The 23,489-nt window shown below is 38.2% G+C and overlaps 1 protein-coding gene across 4 annotated transcripts in view; it reads left to right on the forward strand.

Annotated features, from left to right (window-relative positions):
• The window catches only part of CTNNA2 (catenin alpha 2), a 1,186,106-nt gene that overhangs the window by 1,141,340 nt on the left and 21,277 nt on the right, over positions 1 to 23,489 (forward strand). For 2 of the 4 annotated variants that reach the window (XM_075562525.1, XM_075562526.1), the window contains 2 exons: positions 2,509 to 2,643; positions 12,820 to 12,963. The exons of 1 other annotated variant lie outside the window; for it this stretch is intronic. In XM_075562525.1, coding sequence (XP_075418640.1) covers positions 2,509 to 2,643; positions 12,820 to 12,963 — 279 coding nt within the window. The remainder of the gene's footprint in view (positions 1 to 2,508; positions 2,644 to 12,819; positions 12,964 to 23,489) is intronic. One more of the 4 variants, XM_075562527.1, reaches the window with a different exon arrangement.

The raw sequence follows: 23,489 nt of genomic DNA on the forward strand, positions 1-23,489 counted from the left end.
TTATAGTTACCCTATCCAAACAAAATTGTGTTGCTTTTGATGCATAGCAACCCAGAGGACACAGCAGCAGAACTGCTCCCGAGCGGTCCTCAGGCTGTGATCGTTATGTTACAGCGATAGCGTGGCCACATCTTTCTCCAGTGCAGTGACTGCCAGGTTCGCACTGCTGGCCTTGCACTTAGCAGCCAAGTGCTGAATCACAATGCCACCAGTGCTCATTGCCATTTAACAATGACTTTGAAGTAAATGCCCAGATAAAAGCTAAACACAATTCTTTCTATGACATTCTTCTTCATTAGCGGTGAAGCACCTTGTCATCTTTGTTAGAGTTTTATCCCAATGGGACATTTATTTCTTAACCTCTGCAGCAAACGAGTATGTTCCTGGGTCCAGCAGGCCATTCTGCATATGCATTTCATGCTTTAGTTAAAACACAATAGAATGAACATTACCAAGAAGTTGATAGGTTGCCTCTATTTTACCTGGAAATATTTTTTTTTTGAAGATTTGAGATATGTATGCAATATAAACATTTTATGGATGGTTGCATTTTTAATTACTGTTCCATTGAGATAGAAAGAATTTTCAGTTTAATTTGTTGCAGGTATTTGGGTTGAAAGCCTTGTCAGCCCTTCAGGGAGATACCATTTTAAAGTTAATTCCTTTCAGTATATGGATCTCTGGAGAAGGATAAATATTATAGTATTAAGTATTTGTAGGGAGCTTAAATCAATCTCTCTGGGATTCTTTCTTGATAAATACAGTTAATGAAAGACTATCATAACACTAAATTGTTATATATAAACGATACCCTCTGCTTCTTATTCAAATAAATGGTTATATATAAAAGATACCCCTTTGCTTCTTCTTATGTTAAACACAGTGACTTCCCAAGATCAATGAATTCTTTCTTGAATTCTCTTTCTAGAGTTGATGGAAATTTAACTTGGAGTCTTTTGCCACATACTCTTTTTCTACATGAGATTGTTGAGTTTTAACTGTAGGTACTTAATACCTTACTGTGTTTCATCAATGTATCTAAAAGTTAAATTTCTTTTAAAAAACATCCACTTAAGTCAGAACTATTAAATGAAATGCATTTAAAATGCCAGATATCCATTGGAAATGTAGCTTCAGAAATGTTTTAGTGGGTTATGTAAACATCTATGGAAGGATTCTGCCAAACTCTGTGCTTATCAGACAGCTACCCATTCAATCACAATTAGAATCTACCTGCACTGAGATGGCTGGTGCAATGTTTACTTGAATACCAACTAAAACAAATTGGTGAATTGAATGCACCTAGGTGGTCCACTGGAGAAAGACCTGCTCTTCTAAAGATGAGTGACCAGAAAACCCCTTGGCAGTTCTTCCCCCCTACCGGGGTTCACCTTGAACCATAATCGTTTCAACAGCACCCAGACAGAAACCATGGTTGTACCACCCATGTGGTGTGACAGTTTGTCATTGTGTGGTGGGCAATGCTAACAATTCAAACATGAGCAGGGTCACTTTGGATAGACAGATCTCAACTGTGCTTCCAGACTGACAGACTTGGAAGACTGGCATGGTGACATATTTTTAAAAAAATAAGCAATGAAAGCCCTGGAACTGCAATAGAATACAGTCTGCTGATCTTCTAAGGCTGGAAGGGACTAAAAATACACAGTGGCCTCAGCCATGGACCAACCATTGTGAACTCATAGAGAACTTAGCAATCTGTGATCGTACCGTACATGCACGGGATCACCGCGAGACAGAACCAGCACAGGAACGACAGCCGCAGTGATCATTACTGATCCTGCTGCATCCACTGAAAGCTGATGCTCTTACTTTACAGAATGAATTTTATTGGCTTCCAATTCGTTCTACTCAAATCTATTTCTCTTATGCTAGTCATAAACTATCTCACAATCTCTAAAGAGAGTTTATTCTGTTGGTAATTTTAAAATATTTTGACTACAAAATTGATATAAACTAATTTGAGTGATACATTTCTTTGAATACAAAAGGAAAACAATAGATCCCCCCTCCCTCAACCTATCAGACTGGAACTCCATTTTAGGAGACTGCAGGAGATTTAACATATAGAAAAATTATACTTTGGCATCTACTGTTTTGGGAGTTATTATGCTATTGCTGTTATTGTTTGCATTAACTGAACTTTTCATGTGAACATCGAATGAGGCACCAGGAAAACAAGGGGAGGATATTGCATTTTCCTAACAGTGCACAAGACAACTAGGGAAAAGACCCCAGCCCAGTTACAGAATTCCCAGTATGGTTTTCTGCAAAGTCTTTACTGGTCTCTGTACAGCATTTTCCTAAACTAGAGGCAGTCACTGAGACCCCTGACTATAGCCCTATGAAAATGCTCCTTGAGAAGGTAAGTGGACATAAATCAGAGACATGACACTGAAACCTTTTCTTTTTGCAGTTTTTATATAGCAAACGTTAGCAACTGTGGAGTACTTACTAATTGAAATCACTTTAAAAATTGTTTTATAGTGTCCTGATTCAGCTTGTAAGCAGGATTTATTAGCTTACCTTCAACGCATTGCCTTGTATTGCCATCAGCTCAACATCTGCAGCAAGGTGAAGGCAGAAGTACAGAACCTTGGAGGAGAGCTCATTGTGTCAGGGGTAAGCGGGCTCTGGGGCTCCTCAATGTAAAGACCCCTCTGTTCCACCTCCCAAGCAGCATTCTTGGCAACAGTACTTCTGAAAGCACTAAACTAAAGTGATCCGCAGGGAAGTGTTTTTGGTGGTGGTGTTGTTTTTAATGTTATCACCATTATCCCAGACTTTACAATAGCTCACAAAGAGCAATTTGATTTTCCAATTATTCCATGTTTATGCTAGTCTTGTAAAATCTCCATTCTTCACAAGAAAACTCATTTCATAGCCTGGAAACTCATTGCCAAGCCGTGACTATTGTAATTATTTGGAGCTTTTGTGTATTTACTCATTGCGAGTGTACTTCCTTTTGTCCCGCCTAGTCATTTTCAATCTCTGTTCTGGAGCCAGCTTCTCTATGTGTGGATGGTGTTCACATGTTAGAGGAGATGACAATAGGTGTTCATTCTTTCAGGTTCCAATGCATACTAGGTATTAGGTAACCCTTGAAAGCCAGACATTGTTTGAATTTTGAATAGGTTGATGTGCTGTTGCCAAAAACTAACTTAGCTGTCGAACACTAAGAACTCTACATCAGTGGCTCAATCACTCTAATGTTGCTCTTCTCATTGCAATATAATTATCTAATCCATTTTCATTAAATACATAGACATGCAAAGTCCAACAAATATTTAGCAGAATCAAAATTTCTTGGCAAGATTCCCAAATGTATGTGTTGAGTTTCTTCACATTGGCTTCTTTCCCCCCCTCGATCCCTTTGTCAGCACAGGGTGCCCTGCATTGTAAATCGTGTAGAAGTTCAGAGCTTGGGCTCTGCCACTTTTAGTTCTTTTCCCAGTCACCAATGATGCCGTCATTTTAAGGGTGGCATTACCAGCGACATGCCCTTATCAACATCGCGAATGCTTCTCAAAAATCAGTGTGGAGCTGGAGCTCAATTGCTTCCTGAAGCCATTTCCAAAAATTCAGCAGTTTCATCAGTAGGTTAAAAAATATGTGGAAAAATGATTCTTGAACCCAAAGGCCTTATCTCCTATATCGTTTGCCTTGCAATAGCTGTAGCTGGGAAAAGAACTGACCTGGTTAGCATGGAGGTGCCATCTGGAAAACCTACTCCATGGAGCCCCATCCAGACTACACGAAATTGGCTATTTTGTGCCTCTTCCCAAAGCGCAGTCACCTCTTTGCATTTCCAAAATGGTACTGCTTCAGCATTCTTCAACAACCAAGAGCAGTCTGTCTTGCATTGCGCTCTCTCTGCCTAGTGGGTGATTACCAACCAGCCTCCCAGCCAGGGAGCTATCCAAACACTGCATCTCCCTTGCTTTCTTTCTGATCTTCAGCCTCGATGGTATCGTTTCCCATACCATTCAGCTTCCATATCCATCTGTACACAGCAACTGTGGAACGGAGTGCTTTTTGTTCAGTTCGCCTTGTGTGCTTCCATTTGTTACTTTCTAAATCTTATTATTTACGTGGATGCTCAAAGCATCTTTGTGGATCTCAGACTCCACAGCTTCATTCCGGATGGCATTTTACCAGCAGAGTTGCTTTCCATCATCCTCTCAGTACCCATTGTTAGTGGTCACTGCCTCCTGAGTTTCATCTCCATTGTCTTTTCCTCATTTAGATGTAGCCTAAACCGTCATTGGCTTTTGCTCACTTGCGCTGTTGGCATTTGCAAAGGTGTTTGGCATTGAGAACACCATCACGGAAGCCTGTTTCCTTCTTGGAGTGCTAACCACGCTCATAAATCCTTGCATGGGAGAAGGCTTCTTTTAGAGGAATGTTTTACAATGTGTAATTCTCAGTCAAATGCATCATAAGGGTTTGCTGTATACGGTGCAGTTTGGGGCCTGCTCTTGGCCTCTCATGAGTCCCCAAGCTTGATTGCTGCCTGGTGCCATCCCTGCATCTGTAGCCTGCTTGTCTTTGCCACTTCTGCCTCCATCTTATCTTCATAGTCCCACACTGATGACCAGTGGAGAAAGAAATCAATATGCTTATTTTGCAAAACAGCCATAAACAACGTCCTTAGAAATTCTGAAAGTCAAGAAAATGAGACCCCGCACACACAAACATACAATGATTTTGCCAAGAAAATGCATCCATGCTTTGGCCGCCATTTACTCTGTGGCTAGGCGTGAAAAAGCATTGCTGTATTGTAAAGAAGAAGCCGTTGTCATTTAGAGTGCAATAGAAAAAAAGAAGACCCTTTTAATATCTATTTTCCTTTTTCCTGTGTGTTTCTCAAAGTGAAATTCAAACCTGTGGCTTCTCCTCAGGAAAGTCTGAAAGCCCTCAATAGCGTATACTTTGTTAGAGATCAAAATCATCTAAGACAAAAGATTTGTGGATACGTTGTTTTCCTTTTACCAAGGAAAATGGTTTGGATTTTAAAACAGAGAGCTAACAATGTTGCAGTTTGATGCTGGCATTATGATGATATTAAGTAAAATTCATACATGCATAGTTATGTACCATGCCAGTGTATTTATGTTTTATAAATGCTACATGTACAAACTGAAAAAGGCTTCTTCAGCTTTATTTGCCCTTGACTTGAGATGGGGGGCAGAAAAATACATTAATCCAAGGGAAAGGAGATGCACAAGCACTTCACAGGTCATGGTAGCAATCAGAGAAGCAAAGCAGTCCTTAATGTCTGCCCAGTTGTATATCTTCTTGGTTACATAGCTGCTGTCTAAGGAGCATTATTAATTTGCTGTCTGAGAATCCATTTTTTTAAACTCATTGGCTTCACATTTTCTCAGTAACCCAAAGGTGCCATGCTTAATACATGAATACACTTTAAAGTAGAAGGTGCGTTTGTGAGCACGTATGACCCAAGCGGTACCCAGTGGCAAATGGAAAAACACAACCAAGATGAAATATCCATAGAATGACAGAAACGTTCAATTGAAAAGTGGAGAAAGCAGTCCTAGAGAGAAAACAATGATTTAGTCTATAAGTTAAATTCATTTACTTGATTAATTTATTTTCTGGCTTATTTACTACTCTCAAGGCAGTTTAATTGATTGTATAACAAGGAGTGTTATTAAAAGTCAAGAAGAAAAATGGAGCATGAAGTAAGAAAGGTGAGAGGAAGAGGAATAAATGAAGGCAGGGAAGTAGGGAAGACAAAAAAAGGGCATTGCCAAGTATTAATTCAGTTAATTAATGCACTGTAATAATTCAGTGCAGGAATGTCCACTAAAAGTGACAGCATTATATTCATCCCAGCAAATTATGAAACATTAAGATGTTATTTTAATATAAATATATTATAAACCAATAAAGATAGCCCAAGATATAGAAATTACCTGAATGTCAGATGATCATGCTTTTGACTGTGGTCAACTTTAAGATTATTTCCTTGGCACTTTTTAACTTTAATATGAGAGATATACACCTGGGTCTGTGAAATAAAAAATATTCCATGACCTGTACCTTTCTCTATGCTTTGTGTGTTATTTTAATGAGGTTTGAAACACTAAGGTGGGATTTTGTAATTATGGACATTGGATATCAAGCATTGTGACAAAATTAAAAGAGCTCTACATTATTAAAAAATGTTAAATCTAGCCGGTGCCCTATTGTAAGCCATGAAACTAGCGCATAAGCGCAATACTCTTCTCAAGAAGGAATTTGATGTTCTGGTCAGAAATAGAGGGATTCCGCTATACTGCTCATGAATACGACTTAAATGTTAATGAATGTTACTGCACATAAATGGCTTTCTTCATACTAACGAAATGGTGGAAGAACAGAGTAAACCATCCAGTTGTGTGAGCAGAGTTGGGAGGTAAGCGACATCAGTTGTAGAAGTAAGTCCTCAGCCGAGTGAATGGAGAGCTGAGCTACTGGAGGAACAGTGAGAAGGTCCTCAATGCAGGTGGTAGATTCTGATGGAGCTCTATCCCCTTTGTGCTTTGTCATTTAAATTCCCTTTTCCAAATCTGAATCTCTCTCAATTGGACTGTGGAGAAAAAATTGACAAGGTGGGCATTTATAATTTGTGACCCACGTAGGACTTAAATTGGCAAAGCAAATAGAGAAAATCAGGGGTCAATGGCACTTTTTATTTGCTCATGTTTCGCATCATCAAAAACTTAATTGGACTCTAATTAAAATCAAATTGAATATTCATGATGATTAAAGAAAAACACTCCTAAAGAAATTGAAAGAGATAAAATTCAGATCAAACCTACCTGAGATCAGTATTTAATTAAAAATTCATAGGGACACACACATACACACACACACACACACACACACACAAACCCTGTGACATTTACTGCTTTACGAGCCTAAAAAACATAAAGCAGAAATAGGGAAAAATAATTCTCAACTGTGATGTTCTCTGATCTGATATTATTTACTGTTTGCACTACGCATTACACATGCATGCACACACACACACACACACACACACACTTGAAGGGATTTCAACAAGTTTGCAGGGTTAAAGATAATGGAATAATTACATGAACTTTTGAAGCCCCCTCAGGTGTCTGTATTTATTTAATTGTAGGTTATTGAGTATTAAATTTTATTTGAACAGTTCTGTGCTTTGCCTCCCCTCAAAAAAACCAGTATTTAGTAAAAGGATGAAACAGCCATTGTAAGAAAACTTATTACTAATTACATAGACCTTTATTTACCATAAACAATGACATCTGGGTGGAAAGAGTCTTTTTAATATCTTCTGAAGTAAATTCTTGATGATCTCTACTGATCAACAGAAATGGGCCAAATTATTAATTATTTTGTATCTGTTTTAATTTGGGTTCAGCCCGCATTTCTGTGCTTCATGTGAACATGGCAATATGTACCCAGGGCAGCTACAAGGCTCAAAGGAATTTTATCTAGACCTTCTAAGGGGTAGGTAGTTCATTACATATTTGGGCTTAAAGGATATTTACTCATACAGGCAGATGAGGAAAGTCCAGTCCTATAAAAAGTAGATGGAGCTCTGATGGTGTAGTGGTTAAACATTGACCTGCGATCCACGTGATAGGCAGTTCAAAACCACCAGTAGCTCCCTGGGAGAAAGAATGGGCTTTCCACACCCATAACCACTCTCAGAAACATAGTGAGCCACAGAGGGTCGCTGTGAGCCAGCGTTGACTTGATGGCAGTGAGAAAGCAATAGAAGACTTCAAATTACAGATCTGGAAAGAGGGCTGTGGGCATAGTCTGTGGCCTTAGGGAAGTCACCTGGGAATTATCCTTAGCAGAACGGCAGCATTTCTTTGCACACACTTTTCTTAATGTGGGTTGTTCCTATTTCACTTTTCACCCCCAAATTTACCTTAGAGCTGTCATGAGAGTAAAATCGGGGCTATTTGAATTCCTGTTCCTGCATGCCTTCCTGAGTTATTATTTGTATCAGCATGCATGGTCATTGATATTTATACAACTCTGATTATATAAACCCTCAGAGGGAAATTATCCTTAAGTGGTTTTTCTGTGCAAATTCTTTCTCCAGGTGTTATAAAAATGACACATAACTAACTCAAAATGATTACATTTGGAGATAAATGAGAAGAGTAATTTTAATTTTTTTAAGAAAACTGAAGTGTTTTTGGATGTTGCGCATCATAGTAGTTCTGTATATGTCATATGCCACCTCTATGTGCTGAGTTCCTGAATTCAAGCAGCCTTGTGGGTGCCAAGGAAGATGGGATTCTGCTTTGTCCTAAGACAAGCGCTTTATTTGCATGCTCTGTGGCAATGATGCTACAGTTGTCAACATTGTCTTACTGGTTTATGCATGGGAACATGCTTTCGAATTTCAATGCTATTTTGAAATAAGAGGAAAGGATTACAGAGCTAGCAGAGCGGGGCCTGGGAGCCAATCAAAGCACTCCTGTCAGCTGAAATGGAGACACAGATTGACCTAAGACTGATCTGCTGATTGCATTGATTTGATTGTGCCACCATGCTTTGTGGGCTGACGAGTAATTTCCATTTTACTTTGAATATAGTATTGTTTTTAAGAGCACAGAGAGGGAGTGGCCTTTGAAAACGTATCTCAGCCTCAGAAACACAAAGGCCATTGTCTTTCGGTCAATGAGCTTTCTTTCCTTTGAATCTTAAACATTTCCCATGTTTAAAGAACCACTAGTTAAAATCTTGAAGGCAAATAATTCATACCTTCATCTATTAGTAATTAGTGTCTTACATTTTATATCCCTAGGGTTATTTGTCAGAAATGAATAGTGATCATGGGTGGGAACCCGGAAATCAGGCAGATGGAAGGTACCGAAACAAGCGGAGCTGGCTCCATGCATTGCAGGGTATCTGTGAAACTGAGGCAAACTAAGAAATATTTTTATGAAGTTTTCATATGTGATACATTCCAATTTTGAGATACTGTCCATATGTGATAAATGTTTGATTTCATGCTAAGATATTATTTTGTATGTATTTTAAATCATTGTGTACAGATATCTCTTTTAAAAATTTCTCCACTCTAGAAGGCACAAAGCTCTATAGTGATGTGAATGAGGCATTCAGGTTTCTTCATTATTAATACCAAATGATTTCTATGGAAAGCATAAATATTTCCTATCCACTGGGGTTTTTATTAAGCTCTGTATTGTACCTTCTTTTTTTCCCATTTAGTTTATCAGTTCAGTGTAGCATTCTTAGCTACAGTAGCTGTGTCTGTTGAGCCTCCGTGCATTCACCTAACTTCCTGGTTGAAGGTACTTCATTCTAGAAATAAAAGTGTGCTTAACTTACTGCTGGCTACAGACTATCCCAACAGATTATGTTTTGAAGTGCATTCTCCAACCTCATTTAAATGATTCATAAAATATGACTTGGATCACAGTCCTTAGGAAAGAAATATGTGGCACATTCTGGCTCATGTATCTTACAAATAGGACAGGCTGCTGGATGAGACTTGGTGGCGATGTCGCTGACTGCTTGAGAACACATTGTCTTACTCTGTCTTCAACTGCCATTTCACTTCTGGGCAACAAATATATTTCACCTTTTTCATCACAATCCTATTTTCTTGATGGAAAGCTTTCCTCATTTAGGCTTTTAATCTTTTGTCTGTGTTTCCACTAGCCCATCGTGTGACTTTTCTATGGATATCTTCATCTGTGCCAATTTCTTCCTGGTAATAAGCTTGCCTGGAACTGTGGCTAGGGGTTCTTCCAGATCTATCGATCATGAACACTGCCACCACCTTTCTTTTCCAAATAGACTTTACAATTTGCAAATCTACTTCAAGTCTACTGGAGAAAGAAAAAAAAAGGAAGAGAAAAACGAGATAAAAATTATTCGGGAAAAGTCCTAGTCAACATCCTGTTTGAAGAACTAGGTACTCTGAAACCCACCGTGGCATATATGCGCTCCCACTTTAAAATAAAGGTACCCAGAGTTTATGGTCCAACTTCCTATTCGATCCTGCTGCTATCAGCATGAATCAATGTCTGTTGTTGAGATAGCTCTATTGCACAATAGCATTTTCATCAAGTTGAGCACTAGCTGCCGGAGCATGACCTCCAAGCTGACTTACTTTGTAACTGCATCTGTTCTTTTGGAATATGTTAATCATTCCACTTGACTTTTCTTAATCATTTATTCTAGAACTTAAGCAAGCAAACACATGAAATCTATTCCAAAAAGTTAGAGTTCAATGCTACATCTCTTCAGTTAGAAGAAAAGCATCATCGGAACTGTCAAAGCAGGTTCCCTTGACAACTGAAGACCTGAGATCCATTCGCATCTTGTCTTGAAGGCTACTCCTCCAGTTATGTGATATCCTGGGAAATGTGCATCAAATTCATAATTTCAGTAACACTTCATTCTCATGAAAACGTCAAGAGGCTACACATCCTAAGAAGAGTCGGTAATGCTCTGAAGCTCGCACTGCACTCTGTGCCATAGAAGGCTGTGCTGTTTAACTGAGATCGCACAACTGCAGGCACTATTCCCAGCAATCATACTAAATTCACCTCAAAGATCAGCACAGTCTACCGCTCTGCGTCCTTTTGATGCAGCCTAGCTTTGCATTGGGCTCCTGAAGTAATGTTCCATTTCAAATAACCGGTAGGGAAAGAATAAGAAATAAAGGCCAATGGATTATCATCTAAGTCCAGTTTTCTGTAACGTTTTCAAAAGTGTTAGCTCCATTTTAGCATAATAGACTAATGTTGAGAGTTTACTTTCTTTGTGGGTAATAAGAAAAGTTAATGTGTTTGTTGAAGAATGGACAGTGTTATCATTTTGTCTTAAAGTAATGATCTTTACATTTTGGAAAGAAGGATTAAGTAAGCTAATACAAAGCAGACAATTTTGAAACTGAAATACTGAAAAGTGGCTAATGAATTCTTTAGAATAGGAAAACCAGGAGAAGTCTAATTTATAAATCATACATCAGTTTACAAAATAAAAATAAATAAAAAATTAGCATGAACCCTCTAATCAATTGTACAATATGTAAACGAAGAGAAATAAAACATATTGGGATAATTGCTTATGAAATTCCATACAATAAAACATGTTCATATAGAATTTAAATTGAGACATAGAATTATTGATATTTGAAGGGGGGAAAAGACAGCAAAGAAAGTATATTCAGAATATCACCCCTTTCTCTAATAAGTACAGTGAAAAATAATTTTTTTAAAATGTAATTTTTTATACTAAGAGGATATTTTTCTTTTCTATTGATTTAATGATACATTAAGTGCAAGATGAGAGTGATGTTTCCAAATCTATAATCAGCTTTGATTTAGTTTACTACCTAAGCTTCCGATTTTTCTTTATTTCAAATTACAACTATTGTAATACAAATATATTTATAGTAAGCTTTGAATAACAAGATTAGCAATAGGACTATTTGAGTCTCAATTTTTTTTAAAATCTCAAGTAAATAATTTTAATTATTTGCATGTAGAAGCAGGCTTGAGACTTTAACCATTTATGATACTGTGCGTTGTAAACTATTGCTTTGAATTTTTTATTTTTGCCAAAAATATTTCCTGTTAAAAGAGATATTTTTATTCTTTATATTTCCTACTGGTCAATGAAGATCTTGGCTTCCATAGAGATGTTTTCCAAACCTGTCTGTTCTTCAATATCACCCATTACTTTTGTTTTGCCATAATACCTGCTCACTAACTCTGAGCAGTTCCAAAAATATTTAAACTTCCAAATATCCATTGGTTTAATAAAACACAACCTATTAGTGTTTCCCATATGATCCCACATTTTGTGCTTTCTTAAAATAATTAAACCTAGAGGTTAAATAAAACTATGACTATATAACAATATCAAAATTGCACGTGACCAAAGCCTTTCATCAATTATTACTTGGTCGCATAATTTTTCCCTCTGAGCATGGCAGTGCAGGAGATCCTGAGCATGGCAGTGCAGGAGATCCTACAATTGCAGAAATCTTTCCATTTGATTTTTCTCCAGTTTTGAAGATGAGATATATGTGCCATCTTTAGATATGGAATATTTGTCATACTACAGAAGAACTTAATTAAGACTGTCAATATATTTATGTTGAAGAGAAAAGTTTAAGAAACAGCTCTCAAGGAGAAACCAGGCACTGGTTATTGGTTTATCTTTTAAAATGTACCCTTCACACAACCCACCGCAGGGTGCAAACAGGAAGAGTAAGTAGAATTGCAATTCTAGCCGCAGTGAATGCCTTAGTCCTTCAGTGAGCCCAGGGACAGGTAAGTATCCCTCTAGCACTGTGCACTCCCTGATGGGCAGAAGTTGCGGTCTTGATGAAGGTCACACAGCAGGGCGATGGAACCTTCAAGAAAGGCATCTGGAATCCCTGCAAACTGTTCCAGGCTTTAAGAGCTGCAGCCCTTGCTTTCTCTCTTGGTGATCTTCAATGCTGTCAAGAGGGGGTTCATGCCCTTTGACCCCAGCAGTGTTGTCCCCTATAGTGCCTGATAAGGCAGGATGCTTCTTCATCCTCCTCCCAGGCGGTCCATGTGTCTGCTCAAGAGAGCCCATGAGGAATCCAAACGGCCTGGCTGCTCACTACCAAGGAGCCTTGCACTTACCTCTTTCAGCATGTGATTCCTTCATATGCCCCCCTCTTCCACTTCCCGAGTCCCTTCCCAAGTAGGCTATGGATTTTTTTCCCCCTTTTGCTCTCTCTCTCACTTTCTCTTTTCTGTATCTCTCGGAAATCAGACAGGCGTTCAGAGCACTTTCACTACCTTTTATGAGGTAGATTGTGATGTCATAGATGGGGGCAGGGCTAGTCAACTTTCTACCCACCTCCCAACCTGTGCTGAGGGAGCTCCAGTCGGGAGTGGAAGCAGTGATTCCTCCATGGTGAGTAACTTCGATTTCTAATCTACTCTTTCTCTCACTGTAAACGTTATTTCTAGAGGCAGCGGGGGTTTCAGGGGAGGGAAGATACGACCACTCCTGCCCTCTTTACTTACTTTTAGACAATGAAGGGCAGAGGACCACGTGATTGTTCATGTGGGTCAGGAACTTCACACCGCAGATAACTGTCTTCAAGCACGGTGTCAGCTCAAGAAGTGAAATGGCATTTTCACTTCTTTATTTCACAGTCCGTTTTCTCATTGAGACAAACTCACAGCATATGAAGAATGAAATCCGTTTGTAACACTTTGATGAGCTTCTTTGAGGAAGGCTAGTGGGGAGGATCCACTCTTCTTTGTTTGGCAGATGTCAGGGCCCAGAATACCATTCAACCACAGAATCAGTCTTCCTTTCTAAAATTGTGGGGTTAAAATATGAGAAAACTGATATATTTTTTTAGAAAACTGATATTTTACGGACTACATTTTAAAAAATATTTTTGGTGAATAAACACTAATGCAAAGACTAAAGATTTATTTTTCCAAATGATAAAAGAAGTGATTGCTATTGCAGGGTGAAAGATACAGCCATTCCAAGATGTAACAACCCAATTTGATAGCTATTTTTATTGTTGTTCTTGCATGCTATAATACTGATGCTATTTTATAGGGTCTCTTGGTAGTTAAGAGCTGTGAAAAGCTGCTGTTCTTGGTTTCATGTGGGTTTCTATTATTACAAATAAGTTATTTTACATGCTTTAGTCATTAGAATGAAGGACTCAACTGGAGTGAGCGATTTTCTCTGCTTCTCTCCTGGTTCTTTTCCTATTAAGATGATGAAAACTGTCAAGATAGCAACACATATAAAGGACAAAGGACATCCATGGAGGCACTTACATTTTTAAGGGGTGATAAACATATGGTTGTATTTTTCAAAGGAATTGACTATGGTGAAACCTTGCTACTTTATACTTGGGTGTAATGGATGTATTCTAGTGTGAATCATGGAGATTTTGAAATATAAAAAGAAAGTGTCTTTCTTTCTTCAGTATATGCATTTCTATTTAGACAGTACGGCCACTGATGAAGACAGAATTGTTGGGGGCGGATTAACATAAAGCCTTTTCCTTTTTACCAACATCATCTCTGTTTCGTGTCTATGTCCCGCCCTCCCTCAAACTGATGGCACCATCAAAGCTGACTGTAACCTCTTTGGTAGCCCAGAGAATGGAGTACTAATGCTGTTTCCCCATGTAACTTTTTAAGCCTAAAGAACTGATTTTTCTTGTAGAGATGTCTGGCCAGATAAGGAAAATAGGGTCCTAAGTGTACGATAGGAAGGTTGGTGTGCTAATCACTTGCAGTTAATCTAATATTGCGATGTTGCAATTGTGCCAAAGTTTTATATGTTGGGTTATCCCTCTGAAGCGTCTGGGCCAGTTTCGATTAGAAGTGCTAGATCCCTGAAGCATAGAGATAAAACTTCAGTGCCAGAAAAATCTAATGTCTAATCATAGTTGAAGTGTTTAATGTTTTTTATCAACCCCTCACACAGCTGCCAGGTAAGAAATGCTCATATTTTCCAAATCCTTGGAACACAATCATCTTTAAACTTCGTGAGTTAAGAACGGCTGTGTTGTGCGCTTGTGCAATATCAGAGAGTTTCTCATGGAATGCCTTGTGCATGCACTTGTTTATCTTCATGTGCATGTTTCATTGCCAGTGGTGTTCAGTGCTTCTTTTTAATCCATTTGGTATGTATTCAAATTATAATTTTGAAATACATATATTGTGCTCTAGAGGAGAGAGGAGGCAGTGGAGTATAATAAATGTCACATTCATTTGGGTCTAGTTAGTTTTCTGTCATTGATTAGTCAGTGAACTCAAAGCAAATTGATAAGGCTTTTTTGAGCCTTGGGGTTCCTATTTGTGAAATGAAGACATACATGTAAATAATCTACAGGGTTTACTCTAAAGTATCCCTATCAAAAAATGGAAGGTTTTATTATATATTTTGTAGAATTAGTTAATTGGGAAAGTATTGAACAGTTGATAGAATATAGATTTTAAATTGGATATAGAATTATTCAAATCAGAAAAATAATTAGCTCAAGCTAAGCATTAAAATGCAACTCAATCTGGTGTCAAGTTACTTGGTTAATGATAAATGTACATGAAGCAGATTATTTTAAGTGAAGAATATAATTTGATTAATCTGCTAAATCTAAATCACTTAGAAAATGTTATGTCAGTGAACATCTTCTGAAGAGAAGCCATGCTCAGGATAACTGGTCACATGTTTATATGAAAGCCTATTTTTTTAAACTATAGCTGTTTTGTTTCAATTATTTGATAATTTAAAAAATCCTTTTTATTAGGTAATAGGTAGATATCTCTTTGAATTCAGAATTATTCTTTTATATGCCTTGGGTAATACATATAAAATTCTTACAAATGCACTACTCCAGTGTGTTGTCATGAAGGGTTGATGAGCAAGAAATGTGTGGTATTATGTGCTTGAGGGGGTGAAGAAGTTTAAAGCCCAGTTCTTACATTTGAAGAATGTACTACCTCTCTTGGGAAGTTATACTCACGTTAAATGCAAAATTAGATATTGAAGAGTGTACAGAGAACTGAGCAACACGCCTTTGGTGTGGGATGGACTAGATCCCATAGGAAGGCTTTATCAGAAACTGAGGCTTTCAAATAACTTAGACAAGAATTGTATAGATTAGTGCTGCTATGTCTAAGAATTATAGGGAAACATTCCATGTTCACAAGACCACAGAACTACAAAAGGAGCTGACGAGGTTTGGAGGTCCGATGTGACATGTATCCAAATCAGAAACTATTTTTCTTGGTTATCCACATACTTTTCTGATACCCCTTTGTCCCTAATGTTTTTGGCTGTGCAATGTAAGCTGTGGGTGCATAGGAGAACTGAGGAGGCTGTAGTGAGTGCACCGGCGCGATTAGACATGAAATATAGCCACACAGACATTTTCTCAGCTATCCGAATGTCATCTGATCATGGACGGTCTCAACTATGGAAGAGAAATAAATAAAAGGCAAAATCATGGAAACAGATATTTTAGCTCTGAGACATTCTGAAGGAGTGGAAGGGCATTGCCATTGACAGGTTTAGGAATGTTGTACAGTGATTCAGTGCTCAGAAGCAAATGATATTCTCTATACCAACAATGATTTTCTGAAGCCTAGAAGTGCAGAGCAATAAACAGCATGCCAGACTTTTCTCAGACAGCCAGTGTTAAGAACATGTGATCACTCTGTAAAGGTGCACATGAATATGCAAGGCTCCCCTACTAAACGTGGAGAAATGTTATTGACTTGGTAGTGATTTACCCACATTGAGCAAGAGAAGTGGTTACTTTAGAAGGCTACATTGATGCTGGAGATTCACAGATGACTTGCAGTGTATACTTTGTATCAATTATGGAGCATTGTTTTCCTTATGTCTTACCTTCAGAGTTTCTTCTAAGGAATCATGTGGGCTACCTAACAGAGTATGACCTAGTTTCTTCCCCAGGTACTAAGAATGCAATAAATATATAAGAACATAGTTTAGATCACCCAATGGAATGTCTTAATTTCTATCATGATATAAATATCAACTTCTAGACTTTATTATTTTAGAAAAATATTACCCAAAGCTAAACTTGCCTATATAGGTTTGATGAAGTTATATGATCAAAGTCAATTATCCCAAACTAAATGTTCTCTTAGGTTATCTCAAGAAAAATGAGTACAAATACATATAAGATTTTGTTAAGCAGTATCATTATAGATTATTAATGGAAGTTATGATGCCATGATTATGTTTGTCCCAAGAAGACAATGACAAGAATATCAAATGTTGTCCTCCCCCATCCATGTTTCCAAAGGCTATTTTAGAAACAGAGGATTAGTTACCCTTATCATTTAACAGGCATTTATTGAATATATATTAATAATATTTTTTATCCCATGAGTGATGGGTACATAGATGCAAAATTATCATGGAAAACAGACCCATACCCCTAACTATGAAGATTCTTATTGTTTCTTTAAGATATATGAGAGAGTCCAAAGTGATATGGGCATTTATGTAGACCTTCCTAGAGGGTACTTTCGGTGATGCATCATAGGAAAGTGAATCCAGTTTTCCAGGCGAGGAGACAGAGGACTCGACCAGGAAAGAAGACGTCCCACAGCATCGATGTGTGCTCTTACAGGCATCCCGTGGTGACTAGGACTGAAACTTTCAGAGAAGGTTGGGAAGATGGAGGGAAGTACAAGATGAAGTAAGGTTGAGGTGAAATGTCAGCGACATTGATTATATTGAGTATGTTAAAATATTCAAGAAACTCTAGCTTTCCAGACCTAATGGGGCCATGCAAGGAACCTGTGAAATGCAGAATTGTGGGGCACCCTCCAAGCCCCTTGCACTATGGCAGCTGTTCCAGGGAATCAGTATGGAACTATCCCACTTCCCAACACAGAATATGGGATGTTTCAGACTCAATATAATTCTAGACTCTCAGTAGTTTCAAAAATAATAATTGAAATATTACTTAGAGAACAAGATTCTGAGAAAAAGGTATTCAGTGGTAATTTAAGTACATTAATTAATTGAGAAAATTAATGTAAACTTTGACTAGGCATGCGAAATAACATGCTAAGAATGACAACTGGTGAGTATGAAGGTTATTAAGTGATGCTATCAAATATCCTTAAAGAAAGAGCGTGGGACTAAATAGTCACCAAATACCATTGAGGTTCCAAAGTCCTGCTTCAAGACAAGGGTTTCATGAGGCTAATAGTAAAGTTGATCCACATCTCCCAGTGTGTGCCAAGATAAGCAATACAGTCAAAAGTCGGATATATAGTGCAATTCCTAACAGGAAAAGTCAAGCTTGCATGCCAACTCATGGCCTAACTTATACAGTCATGCTGAGAAGCGTGCTTTCATACCCACATGAGCATGTGTGCGCCAGCCATCACTTGCTGTGCTGTAGTCGTTTGTTTCCTGCACGGGCAGGCAGTCTGTCGGGGTTGAGGAAGTGATCAAAGTTACAGGAAGAGAGTGACGCTGGAGAGAGATTTAAACTGTAGCTGAGATGTGAGCATGAGCCTGGTCTGGGGAAGGAGCGGGGTCACACATGTCTCAGAAACAGCAAGGAAGGTCTGCTATGGATTTAATTGCAACTTGCTCCACGCATAGTTTTTCTATTCCACGGAAGGGAACGCATGCCAGACTGTTCTGTTTAAGCACTGCTTTGCCGGGCAATCAAGAGTTGAAGGGAAACTATAAAAATGACTGGATAGCAACATATCCGCCGCTCACATTATGTGGAGGGAGAAAGCCCAGCAACCGCAGCGAGGTCCGGAAATGTAACCTGGGGCTACATTTCATAACATCAACTCTGCATTCGCACATCAAACCACTGATCAACTCCCATCCTAGTTGAGTCTTAACAGACAATTTTCTTACAAGTGACACATAAGCTTGTCATTGTCTTTCTTCCATGGGCCCAGCAAACGCAACCCTGCAGACCTCTGAGAAGTGTCGGTGAGCACTGCGTACCTCAAGGGCTGGCCTTTCCTCTGAACAAAGCCACGCATAGACCAGTCACAGCTAACTGACTTTGGTTGTCACACATCTGAAAGAAAAGAGCAAGTTCTCTAAAGTAGATGCTACAGCTATAAGCACGTATAAATCAGTAGAACGCAGTATGGACGCCAACCCAGCCTGTGACCATTTGTGTAGGTGTTGGAGTGGTCACATTGCTACTCTTCTTGAACTTTTCCTTAAAAAAAAAATTGGGATAGTAATGTATATTTAGAGTAACAATTTTGCATATTAAATAGCAGCAGTTATGATACTGAGATACGTTGAGGACTTATTACATGCCAAGCACTCTAATGTGAATTTTAAATCCACTCTGAATTCTTTTTACAATTACTCTGTAGAGAAAGACCTATCATAATCATTAAAATTATTACAAATATGAGGTTTACAGGATTTAAGTAATTTGCTAGAAGAAACAAAACCAGTAATTGACCGGTACACTGTGGTTGCCTCCAGGAAGTAGTCTTTATATCTCCCACAGCATAGAGTGTTTTCTAAATCATTGCTTTTAAACACTGCACTATAATAACGTGTGTAATTATTTATCTACCAACTAACCTGTTCAGGAGCCCTGGTGGCATCGTGGGTTATGAATGGAGTTGTTTACAATAAGGTCATCAGGTGAAATCCACCCTGTCTGCTCAGCAGGATCAATATGAGGCTTTCTCCTCACATAACGACTTAGAGGCTTGGAAACCCACAGGGACAGTTCTACTCTGCCCTCTAAGGTCCCTCTCAGCCGTGGTAGACTCAGTGGCAGTGAGTACGGGTTGGATTTTGTTTTAACTTGTCCTTAAAGATAATGTGTCTGAATGCTCTTTAACTCCTGCCCCCAAACATATACAGTGTGTGATTAACCACTTAGCTTCCTCGTAAGCACCTCTTCCATTGTGGTATGCCATCATTCTGAAAAGTCTCAGTAAGATATTCTGTGGTCTACCACTCATTCACATTTTCCATTCATTTCTTACTGCATGAAGACACCTTATTTTTCTACATTATGAGATTTTCAAGTGCAAAGATTAGGCCTCCCCCCAAAAATATACACAGATAAACTCACACACACACATATATATATATACACAACCACACCCACATATATGATATATACACAGACACACATACATATATGATATGTGTGTATATACTCATATGTATGTACACAGACATACCCACATATATGGTATATATAATTATGTATATTTGTTAAAATATATGTTTAAACTAACTGAAATATTTTATAATTTATTTAAATTATTTGCTACATCAAATAATAGACACTCCACCTTCCCAAAGATTAAGGTATAAAAATATATAGAATTCCTTCCCTAAGAATCAATTAATCTAATTAGTAATTTATAGTGAAATGAAATTGGAAAATAAGGATCTCAATTACAGGGTTGGTTGTATTTGCCTTCCTACACTAGGGTGAGATTCAAATAATTTAACACTCTGTCTGTTGCCCTGGGATCATTTAAGTGTAAAAATACTAAGCGATACTTTATTATTTCATATAGGTAATACTTAAATATGAATAATAAAACAGGCATACAACACTAAATTATGTTATAGAACAGTTTTAAAATATTAATGAAAAATATTAAATGGCACAGGACCCAAAACAATAACATTGTTACTGAAGATAGTTCCCTATTGTTTCTTGACCGGTGCCCTCACTTGGGCAACATTGTTCACTTCGATCTGAGCAACATCAGCTGTGTGATGTCCCGTAACCATCTTTTCACGCTAAGAGTTGGATCCAATTCCTTTAGAGGTAGGCCAGTTAGACAATCATCGTGTCCGATGTATTAGAATCACGCGGCCTCTCTTTGAATGTGTTATGCTCATCTTTCAAAGCCCCTTTCAAATTCTGCTGAACTAACAGCAATTGTCCTGTTGACAACATCTTTAGCTCTTTGAACACTTTCAGGAGTTGCTTAATTCACTCACACTATCTCATGGGTATTTGAGGCCTAACACAAAGCTGAAACAAATGTTGCCCTCGGATTATTTGACACTTGTTCTCTTTACGCTATGTTTACTGAAGTAATAAACACAAGGGAATAAAAATGTAGTATTGTATCAAAAATATAATGGATTTTATGAAATGAATACATAAATATTACAAGAATTGTTCCATCTGATTTTTTATATCTGTGAATGGAATGAACATTAGTATGGGCTCCTAGAATACACTGTTTCAAAGATGAACTTTCAAAAACAGTAAAGCCAAAACAGGCATCCAATTGATGACAACTCATAGCAACCTTGTGGGACAGACAGGGTAGACCTGCCCTGTCAGACTGTACCTGTTCACAGGGCTAGACGGCCCCCTCTTTCTCTAAGCAGACACCCAACTGGACAAATTTCAACTGCCTGTCAAGTTTCCCATAATCTTTCTGGAAGCTTGACTACCACATCTTTCTCTTGTAGAGTGGGTTTGAACCTCCTGCCTTTTAATTAGGAGCCAATCACTTAAACTCCGTGGTCTCCTTCAAATAGTTAAAAATGAAAGGCTATCATTTCATCTTTACTATCATGTCTTTTGAGAGAACTATATGAGGACAAAGGCTTCATTTCCCAGAAGCCTTCTCTCCTTGAGTTCTACTGGCAGCTGAGGGCTGGTAATAAAGTCTCCAAGTGCAGCGACCCCTTGTGGAACCTGGAACATTATGATGTAAGGTTAGCCTTGGGGATGCACCTATTGCCATTTGTTTAATTTCCATGAAGTGGGATGAGGATGGAATTCTGACTTATGTTTCCTGGCTTTATGACCTTGAACAAGTTGCTTAACCTCTCTGAGCTCTAGCTCTGTTAGCAGTGTAATCAGAATGAGATTAATATTTATTTAATAGGCTTGTTAGTAGGACTAAGTGTACTAATGTGCACCACACATTTAGCACAGTGCCCAAGATATAAAATTGACTGCAATCCAATTGATTCTGACTCCTGGTGCCTCTGAAGGACAGAGGAGAACTGTTCCTTTGGGTTTCCCAAACTGTACATCTTTGAACTCCCAACCTTGCAGTTCACAGCCCAGTGTTTCCCCTCCACAGTCAACAGGGCTCTTATCCAAGGTACAAAACTCAATGCCATTGAGTCCATGCTGACTCATCAGATGTCAGAGGCTGCAAATCTCCATGGGAGGAGATAGCGCCATCTTTCTTCTAAGGAGTGACTAATGCATTTGGACAGATGGCTCCAACATTTACCTGACAGTAGCTCCAGGTCCCTAAGCTACGGCTATGCACAGAAGTTGATAGCTATTTTGATTTTAGTTATTATGTGTTCCCAAAAGGTTAGCTATTCTTTCTGATGTTTTAGGTGCTCTTTAGTCCTCTTTCATCGTGTTTGCTCCAACCCAGCCTCTGAACTGACAGCCGTGAATAGCCAGTCTAGGTCCTGGTCTTCCTAGACCTCATGCGTTCTGTCCTTGTGAAGACCAAGCAGTGAATCAGCAGTGCTCACATTTCGGGGTACAGGAGAATCATCTGGGTAGCCAAGACAAATGGAGACCTCTAGGTCTGCAGCCACAGTTTTGTAACCCTAAATTTGAAAAGGTATCGGGACTCTGAACTCTATTCCTAAATATTCCTGCTGCAGATAATTCAAGGTTCATGCTTTGGGAAACTCTGATCCAGGGAGTGGAGGGAAGAGAGTGCAATCGTCTACAGTGTAAGTTTGTTAGGACATAAAATCCGTGTGGATGCATTCTCTTGATTTCTTCTGATAGACTAGCTACGGGTTCCGAACTTCCCTTCCTGTTTGCTCCAAAATATCTTGTCAGGCATATGTAAATTTCTGTTTCCAACAGCAATTAAATGAGAATTATATTTAAAAGAAAGTTTTAAACAGGTAAAATGGCTTCAGTTTCTAACTGTTTCTAAAGGAAATTATTGGGGTTATGGCAATTCAATTGTTTATAGAACTGCTCTCAAAATTTAACATACACATGTTTACTTTTGTTATTCTCGCTTAATAAATATTATATTATACTTTTATTATACTTCATTTATACTATAATACTTTAATAAATAATTATATTATACTTTTATTCAGTGAGAATAGCAAAAGTAAATGCAATTATATAAAAAATATCACTTTAGCTACTTTCACTGAATATTTTGTCCTTATGTGGTCATATAACAAAGACAACGTTAGAGCAACATATATTGAACATGTAAATTTTAAAAAGCAATGAGACATAAAGTGTATATTTATTCTTAAGAGCGGATGAGGTCAGTGGTATACTTGAGACTGGCATTATTTATTCCGGTACTATTGAGGTGGTGATTATGATGATCGAGTCTGCACTGCTGGGATAAGTACTGGGTGAGCCTCTGAACCCAAATGAGTTGTGACTAGAAATTGAATATTTTCCATAGCTTTACTTTCACTTTTTAAAGAAAGATGGAGGTTCTTATCAGGTGGTGTTGGGAGATATAACAGATATCACTCGTTCTTTTTTTACAAAGATGTGGCTATCGTATATTTGAAGAATTTCCTCTGCATTTTTTAGTTTAATGGGTAAAGAAATAATGAGGCAACTTTTACACCGTGTTTCTAAATGTGGTGACTTGACTTTGTCCAAGGCTCTGACACGGGGCAGCTACGCCTTGAGGAAGCATTCACATTAAGCATGGCATTCAGTAGGGGCAAGATGCACATCAGACACTCTCCAACTCTTTAATGGTGATTTTTATGCACTGGTTAAATGTTTTCATTTGCTTAGAAATTTAATAAGTACCTTTCAAAGTAGATTTCCAGTTTTGTAGATTAGAGACGTGTGCCTACAAAGGCACCACTAATAACTTCACCTGTGGATTTTAGTAATATTGGGAAGTATTTTCATTATTTGAGGATGCCCTGTCCTTTAATCTGTGACTCAGATATTTTGTTGT

Source organism: Tenrec ecaudatus, chromosome 11, assembly GCF_050624435.1.
Source record: "Tenrec ecaudatus isolate mTenEca1 chromosome 11, mTenEca1.hap1, whole genome shotgun sequence".
NCBI lineage: Eukaryota > Metazoa > Chordata > Mammalia > Afrosoricida > Tenrecidae > Tenrec > Tenrec ecaudatus.